Here is a 9648-nt window from a genome sequence, read left to right as displayed (position 1 = left end):
GGATATTTATATGGTCTAAAAAAGCTAGATTTCAAACAAGTTATCTATTCACATGTGGAGAGAATGTTATATCGTGGCAGTCAGTGAAAAAAAATAGACAATAAGTTGGTTTGCCATGTGGCACTACTAAAATGCACCACGACGTATATGGTCCGCAGGAGTTGACTGGAGAGTATGTAAGTTTTACTCCTTAAAAAATATCAAATCTATAATTAAAGTAATTCTGTTATGAAATTGATGAACATAACGGATATGGAAAAAATATAATATAATAATAAAATTATGAAAATCTGATAATATGAAATTTTAGTGGAATTTTTAAGTGGATTTCTCACAAAATGCGTGTGTTTTTAAGATCCATAAAATGTCACTATTTATAGGCAATGTAACAAGTAGAATGTAGTCTTACATGGACACCTAGCATGAATAACTATAAGACACATGAACAATATGAAGATTGATGCATTGTTTTTAGGACACTAAGCAATGGACATCTATTTATTTTTGCAATATTTATAATAATGTTGTGAAATTGAGGAGCACAACGAATATGAAGAAAATATAATATAATAATAAAATAAAATAACTAAAATTATGAAAATTTAATGGAATTTTGAAGTGGATTTCATATTATTAAATTTTCATAATTTTAGTTATTTTATTTTATTATTATATTATATTATATTTATTATTATTATATTATATTTTCTCCATATTCGTTGTGTTCCTCAATTTCACAACATATTATCAGCACGAATTCCTGTCACTTCCATCGTTGAAGGTAGATCCTAAAGGTAGGTCGTTTTTTCCCCTTTATTACAATTAATAAATTAAATAATTTCTTTTACATATTTAGTGCATATCAAATTTCTAACATAAATACAATATTTTGTGATAGTGTTACTATAACAAACCTTACAAAAATAAGAATTCGTAATCCTTGACATAGGATTAGACATTAATGACAATAATTAGTTATCATGGATGCTCGATGTTGAAATCCATTTAGATACTATGAACTTGGGAGAAACAATTAAGGATGGAAATACAACATCCAAAAGACAAAACAAAAAATATGATTTTTCTTCAGCACCATCTTCATGAGGGATTAAAAATAGAGTATTTTACAATAAAAGATCTCCACATCTTGTGAAAAAATTTGAAAGAAATGTATGATCATAAAAAAAACAATTATTCTTCCTAAAGTTCGTTATGAGTGGATACATTTAAGGGTGCAAGATTTTAAATCAGTGAGTGATTACAATTTTGCATTATTTAAAATCAGTTCAAAATTGATATCATGTAGAGAAAATATTACTGATAATATGTTAGAGAAGACATTTTCTACATTTCATATATCCAAGATGCTCCTACAGTAGCAATATCAAGAGAAATGTTTTAAACGATATTTTAAACTAATTTCATGTATTTTCGTGACTGAACAAAATAAACGAATTATTGATGAAGAATCACAAATGGTCATATATCGAAGATGCTCCTGCAGCAACAATATTGAGAGAAATGTTTTAAACGATATTCTAAATTAATTTCATGTCTTCTCATGACCGAATAGAATAACGAATTATTGATAAAAAACCACAAATTTCGACCATATGAAACAACACTTCCCTGTAATGAATGTTGTAAATTATAATAATCGTGGTTGAGTCGCATGACCATAGCAGACGAAAAAATAATAATTATTTCGTAGTGATCGTCATTCAAATTTCAAAATAACTATACAGAATGAAGATCACAAAGAAAAAGCCCCACTAAATAAGAGTTCAAAGAGCATTGAAAATAAATGCTTCCGATACAGAATGATTGAATATAAGTCACGTACATGTCATACGTCAAAACACTCCGTTGACCTCTATCAAGTCTCCTTGAAAGAAAAAGAGAAAAATGTAGAACCAAATTTTACATATCTATAAAGATATATATATTTGACTCATCTCATATGACAAAATTGAATGTGACAAATTTGAATGTGACAGACTTTTTTGAATCTTTTGAAAAAAAAAATTAACAGAATTGATGGAACATCACATGTTGAACAAAATTGATGGAACCTCACGTGTTGAACATCCAGATTTAATGTTATTGTTTTCTTTTATCTATCTTAATATATATATAGTAAATATTAACTTTTGTATATTTAAATATTGTTTCTTATTGTAATTATTCTTTTAATAAAAAAAGCTTAATCATTTTTATATATTCGGAGACTCAAGAATGATAAAAAAAAAATAATAATAAAAAATCATTTTGAATAGTAAGTACAACTACTAATGTAGTGAGAAATACATTTCAGAATTCCACTAAAATTCCATATTATCAAATTTTCTTAATTTTAGTTATTTTATTTTATTACTGTATTATATTATATTTATATATTATTATATTATATTTTCTACCGTGTAAACCCGATTTCAGAACAATTTTATAAATTAAAGTCCATTTAAAGAAATTATAAAAAAAAAAAAAAAGAGGCTAGTTGCATAAATAAAATTTAAGCAAAAAATAATAGAATATGTAGTACAAGGATAAAATAATTGCATATATAGATAAAAAATGGTAAAAGACTAAAAAACTCATGCTTAGGCACCATTTTTTTTCGCTTCTTCCCCGTTTTCTCAAATTAAAAGCTATCACTGATAGCAGCTATCAGTGATAACCACTGGTAGGTTCTATCAGCTGCTATCGTTGATAACCACTGATAGGTTCTATCAGCTGCTATCGTTGATAGCTTCTATCAATTGCTATCGATGATAGTTGCTATCAGCAATAACTTTCAATTTTAGAAAAATTAATACAATCTTGACATATTAACTTTGAATTTGCTATCAATTATTATTAGCTATCATTGATTCACTTTCATCAATTGGAATCAACATTGAAATATTACTACTTAAGGCTATCAATGGCTATCGATGATAGATTTATAAATAGTGATCAACTTTGAAAAAAGACCAACAACTTTGACTACCATAGTAGTTATCACTGATAATCTTTTATCATGGCTATCACTGATAGCAGCTATCAGTCATTATCACTGATAAACTTTCATCAATTAGAATCAACCTTGAAATATTAACACTTAAGACTATTAATGATAGATTTCTATAACTGGTTATCACCTTTGAAATAAACTCGATATATAGATATCACTTAAGTTTTATCACCGATATCACTAACATCACTCATATTGTGGTTATCAGTGATAGCTTCTTTCACTAATAACATCACTAATAAGATGCTATCAACGATCTCACTGATATCATACTATCAGTGATAGTTCTCTATCACTGATAATGTGCTATCAATGGTAGCTTCTATCACCGATAACATGTTATCGAATAACTTCTATTATCGATAACATGCTATTAGTATTAGCTCCTATCATTGGTAACATACTATTAGTAGTAGCTTCTATCAATCATAACCACTGAACACCTTTTTGCCCCTTTCTTGTCCTTCCCAAACATTTATAAGTCTCTTTTCTTTTCGATGATAGCTTCCATAACTGATAAACATTCTATGAGTGATAACTTCTAGGCATTCCACTTACATTTTAGTTCGAGATTCAACTTTATTAGTTAAATTCACTAAATTGGCTATCAATGATAAATTTCTACAAGTGGCTATTAACTACGAAAATATAATCAAAGATTAAGCTATCAATGATAGAAAATATTAGTGGCTATCACTGATAGACTTTCATTTGCTATTTATATTTATTATTTGTTATAATAATCAAACTTGACGATTGACTTGTTGGTGTTAAGTCACTTATGAATTGAATATTTTCAAGTCATGCGTATGGAACTCAGCCCCATAATTCTTGTGAAAAAAAAAGGAAGAAGAAAAAATCCAAATAAAGGAAAGAAAAATTTTAAAAACAAGAGAAAGAGAATAAGCAAAAACTAAAGAAAAGGAAAGAAAATTAAATAGAAAAAAAAAAGAAGCAAAAACTGGAAAAATGAAAGAAAAACTAAAAAAGAAAAAGAAAAAGAAAAAGTAAAAAATCAGAGAAAGACAAGAAAATAAAATTATAAAAAAAAAATAAGAAAAGAAGTAAAAATTGGAGAAATGGAAGAAAATAAAAATTAAAAAAAGGAATAAGTAAGAAAATAAGAAAGAAAAGAAAATTAAAAAAAGAAGGAAATGAAAGAAAATAAATAAAATAAAAAATAAAAAAAAAGGAAAGAAGCAAAAAGGAAAGAATAAAAAAAAAAAGGGAAGAAAAAGCAAAAACTAAGAAAGAAAATAAAATGAAAAAATGAAAATAGAGAGGGAAGAAGCAAAAATCAAAGAAGAGAAATAAAATAAAAAGACTAAAAAAAGTTGTACAATAAAATAAGACAAGAGGACAAAATTGGAAATTAAAAAAAAAAAATCAAAGATTGACTAATCCATATTTACAAATATTTAAAAAATCTAATATATTTTTAGATTTTTTCTTTATTAAAAAAAAATACTGGAAATCAAAGAGCACATATCCCCTAAAACAGTATAGAAAAAAGTATAGAAAAAAACCAAACGCAACTTACTGAAAATTTAGGCCCGAGTAACGACGGCCGAAACCATAGTGTTAATCCCACACATACCATGGCCACGGCACAGGCGATAATAACCCCGCTCGCCCCACCGTTCTCCCCAAGAATTCTTTATAATCCAGTACGGCAATTTCCGAAACCGCAGAATCGAGAACCCTTCATCGCCGTACCCGACCATAAGCACGCCGTGGTTGACGAATCTCTTCCCGCAAATCAACGGACAGGATACGCCGCCGATGTAGGTCTGCATGAAGACCGCGTTGAGGCCGACGGCGAGCGGGCCGCGGCGGACCAGGTGGGCGGCGATCTGGTCCTCGTCGATGGGAATGGTTGTGAAATTGGAGACCCTAACCGCGATTTTGTCGGACTGGAAATCGCAGTCACCGCGGCGGCCGGTGTAAGGGTATGAAGAGTCTTCCTCGAGGCCGCCGGATTGGATTAGGTATTTGTAGGCGTTGGTCATTAGGCCGCCGTTGCAGCCGTTGTTGCAGGCGGTTTTGTCCGTTGGATCGCACTGAGAAATGAAGGGTTCAGATTTGGAATTGGGATTATATTGGGGAAGGGGAAATTAGTGTACTGACCGTGTGATCGCAATCGACGAGCTGTTGCTCACTGAGGCTAAGAAGCTTTCCGGTGGCTATGAAATTGGCGCCTTCTACTGCGCCACACGTGCTGAAAGCCCAGCATGACCCGCACGTTCCCTGCCAATTCCCAACCCATCATAAAACATATACCCTAATTTATGAAAGTTTCTTTATTTTGTTGTTTATATTTTAAAACTGAACCAATTTGTCAAGTTAGAACTTAGCTCAATCATCAATATTAATTGAGCTGTCTGCCTCAGTGGAATGTCCAATCCCCAACTAATATTGATGTTGTTTTCAAATTTGTGAAGGTTTTCTCATACATTTCGTACTATAATTTTCACATTAAAAAATACATAGATTTTTAATTAAAACAAAGTTAAAAAAGCACAAATGTTAAAAATAATAACAAAAGAGAAATTTTTACATAGAAAAACTGATAAATAAACCTATCAATAATAGATGTCCATAAGGAAGCGGAGATTTAGTACAACAATCATAATTTATATAAAATTAAAAATGGAAAATTACCTTCCATGACAAATAGATTTTAAGAAATCAAAATCAATTTTTTTTTATAATAATCTCATATCACATAGAAATAGAAATAATAGAACAATCAAATTTTCAGCAATATTTGTTTTTTTTTTCATCTTTTAAGAAAAAGCAAAACCAGAGGAGCCCATTTTTCAATTTATTATTATTATTATTTTTTTTTTTTGTTAAAGTTGGAATTGGCCCATTAAAAAATTAATCTCTAAAATTTACCTGCATCTTAACCCCGGTAACAGCCCCCTTCTCCCGCCAATCAAATCTCTCCGGCAATCCCTCCACCTCCTCAGCCATCATCTCCGCCGCCTGATTCATCTCCCGCAACTCCGCTCCAGCTCCGCCGCTTCTCACTCCCATAAACATTCGCTCAAACTCCTCCTCCGACAAGTCCGAGAACTGCGTCACGCCGTGCACAGCGGTCGGATCCAACGCCTGGTGCTCCGCCGCCCTAATCAAATTTTTAGCAAAAATCCCAAGGCGGTGCAAATACTCCTTCCTCGTCGGATAGCTCTTCCCGTACTTCTCCATGAACATCACGAACTTCCTCTCGCTCCCCGCCGGGAGATTGTTGATAATCTCGCCGTCGGTGACTTGGCGTAGCAATCCTGGGTCACGGCGGAGGGCGGTGGCTGAGTGAATTGCGCATGTTAGCAAGGTGAGGCTAAATGCGCATGTTAGAAGGAGGGATTCCGCCCTTGCCATTTTGATTTTTTGCTTCTTTTTTGTGTTGATTTGGTTCGGGTTTTGCCGTTTGGCAACGTCTCTTTTTCTAGCTTCGTCTTCGTGGCGGTTCACAGAATCATGGAACTGCACATTTACCATTTTGTCCATGAATATATAGATATAAATTAAAAGAACCATGAAATTATATATTTCTTAACGAATTACTGATTTCTTAAAGTTAATGGGAGGCTACTGATTTCTTAAATTTGACCAAATGAAATTTAACTAATTTTCAAATTTGTGTCGTACTTAGTTAAGTAAGCCAATTTCATGCCTCTCATTTTCATTACATGGTAAATAAATCGAAAATAATCTATTTTTTTTAATAAAAAAGTGTCATATGGCAAAATTTTATTGTACTGCATCCACTCAAATCTTACTCTAAAAAAATGTAACATACTTTTATTTAGTAATTATATAGTTTTGGTAACTATTCATTTTTTATTTTTCGATTTTGGACAGTAATGTTATTTTTCTTTTCAAATTTTTAAAATATATTTCATCTTTCTTAAATATTAGAAGTGATATTTTTCATACAATTTCTTAATCATTATTTTCAATTTTCATAACTTATTTGTATAGATATGAATTTTTAGCCAATTTTTTATTAAAAAATTAAAAAAATATTTTTAAATTTTCATAATTTAGTTTGGATTTTAAAAATACAAAAGAAAAAAAATGAAATAGTTTTTAAATGAATCTTACCAAATAAATCCTAAATAGACGTTTGGGGCAAGAATTATTTTAAGATTATTACCACATCTTATTACAATAACTACTATTTCAAAATTTTTTATTAGCTATATCAACACTATTTCAAAACCTTTATTTACTATGATATTTACTATTTGCTATAATTTTTACTATTTTACATTTATTATTTTTTTTACTATCGTGTTTACTATTTCCTATTCAAACTAAAATAGTTTACACTTTAAATATATAATATTATAATTCAAATTAAAATAATCTATATCCCAAACACAAATTATAATACTTCCTAAGTTAGCGAGTAAAAACAAAAAGGAAAAAAAGGAAAAAAAATTATTACTTCCAAAATTTTGGAGAAATTTTATTTTTATGATCTAATTTATTGCCTAAATTTTAATTATCTACTCTAAAATATCAGCATATTTAACATTTACTGAAAAGGGAGGAAATTGTTTAATTAAAAAATAATTTTAAAAAATGTTACATTTAACAGAATCGGAGCTTCGTTGAAATTGGTAGACCGACACAAGGGTATAATTGTAAATGGGGTGTGAAAGATAGGTGGTAAATCGATATAGGTGTCTCCTTAGATAAACGACACGTGGAGGCGGTGTATAAGTCGTGGCATTCACCTCTTCGTCTACGTTTGACGGAGAAGTCAGAATATTGTACTCTAAACGTCGACGAATTGTTTAGACGTTCAACGATGATGCTCTCAGTCTCACATCTCATTTATTTTATTATTATTATTTGAGAAAATTGCAAAAAAAAAAACAAAAAACAAAAAAACAAAAATCAGCCCCATTGAAATTACACTCTCCAGATTTGAGGATGTGTTCGAGAGTGATTATTAGGGTAGTGATTTGAGAAAAAGAGATTTTGGAACAAATGATTTTATGAAATTGATTTTTAAACAACCAAATTTATGTTTGATTTCAAACTTTTTAAAGTGATTTTTAAATATATAAAAATAATTTTAAATTATTATATTTGGTTCTAAAAGTGATTTTAAAATTATCAAATACTAAAAAGTGTATTTTATATTTTATAATAAATATTTGATTTTATTAATTTATTTTTCGTTTGTTTTATTGTTAAATTATTGTATGCATTATAGAGATATGATGTAAGAAAAATATTGCAACTTGACAAATCTCTTATTCAGTATTCAATAACATTATACAGACTATCTAGCTTGTTTGACATCTTAGAAGACTATAAATTGGCAGGGTGGGGTGGGGTCAGGGATGCACTCCCCATCCCCGTCCCCACCCCATCCAAAGTTTTGAGGAGTTGGGATTGGGGTCGGAGAATCCCCGTTCGGAGATCAAGTTCTTGGGAGGAAAATTTTTCCGTCTTTTATTTAAAATCAGTAAATTTTTATATTTATATTGAAATGATACACTTTTAGGTAATAAATTGGTATTATTATCGTTTTGTTTATTCAAATTAACAATAAAAGAATATTTTAACATTTATTTATTTTAAAATTTAATAGAAGTTAAAGTTAATTGTATTATGAAATGAAATTAAAAGAAAAAGTTAAAAGAAACAAAAAAAACAGTAGCCTAAAGTAGGGGTGATTCCCTAATAATCACCCCACAAAATCACCAATCAAGTGATGCATCACAAATCAATTTTTAATGATTTTAGATTTTGTAAAAATAAATTTTGTGTGGTTGTCAAACATCAAGTTTATGTAGGAAAATGATTTTGAGGAAGGAAAAAGTGATTTTAGTCATGCCAAAATTACTTCCAAACACACCCTTAATGGTAAGATTGAGCTTTCAAATTTATCCAATTATTAAAATTTTAAACTCTTAAACTGAAAATAATAGTAGAAATTAGATTCTCAAATTTAAAATTTGAATTTTCACTTATACGAATTTTTACAATTATATCAATTTTAAGGTTTAATTTAATATTCGTATGAGTTCGAAAGTTCAAGTTTTCCGAATAAAAGTTAGAGAATATACCGAATTATTTGCACATAAAGAGATAAAAGTATGTTTGTAACCCAATGTTGGGTTATTTCACACAAAGCCCATCACATTAAGGCCCATTACTTGAGTTTATTAGGTTTTGTTTAGGGAATTTTACATAAAAAATTATCTTCGGGTCATATATTTCAACAAAATATCTTTAAATTTGATTTTTGTTTTCAAATATATCTTTTAGAAAAATTTTTGGATAGTTTTACCTTTTTTTCATTCATTTATATTCCTTTTGTAATCTATTTTTTCTTATTTTTGAGATTTTTTAATAGTGGAAAGAGAAATACATTTATTATTGACAGAGAATATGTATTTGATACATTTTTTTTTTTCATTTTCAATTGAAGAGAAAAAATGCATTTAATATATTTTTTTTCATTCTCATTTGGAGAGAGAAAATGACATTTAATATGATTTTATTTTTAATTTCATCTTTCACTTTGATTTTTGTTATTATATAATATATCCTATTGTTTATCTGAAAATGTTCTAACAAATATATGAAATATACTGATAAATATATTG

The 9648-nt window shown here is 29.2% G+C and overlaps 1 protein-coding gene across 1 annotated transcript; it reads right to left on the bottom strand.

The window, feature by feature from the left end:
* Positions 1 to 4430: 4430 nt before the first annotated feature.
* LOC120081702 (Papain family cysteine protease) lies at positions 4431 to 6448 on the bottom strand. The gene is made up of 3 exons (XM_039036793.2): positions 5912 to 6448; positions 5141 to 5260; positions 4431 to 5073 (listed from the first exon to the last, which is right to left on the bottom strand). The coding sequence occupies exons 1-3, from the start codon at positions 6395 to 6397 to the stop codon at positions 4561 to 4563; spliced, it is 1119 nt and encodes a 372-aa protein (XP_038892721.2). The 5' UTR covers positions 6398 to 6448; the 3' UTR covers positions 4431 to 4560.
* Positions 6449 to 9648: the final 3200 nt, after the last annotated feature.

The sequence above is a fragment of the Benincasa hispida genome, chromosome 7 (assembly GCF_027475165.1).
Source record: "Benincasa hispida cultivar pf3 chromosome 7, pf3_genome.v1.1, whole genome shotgun sequence".
NCBI lineage: Eukaryota > Viridiplantae > Streptophyta > Magnoliopsida > Cucurbitales > Cucurbitaceae > Benincasa > Benincasa hispida.
This window is presented reverse-complemented; position numbering and strand designations above follow the sequence as displayed.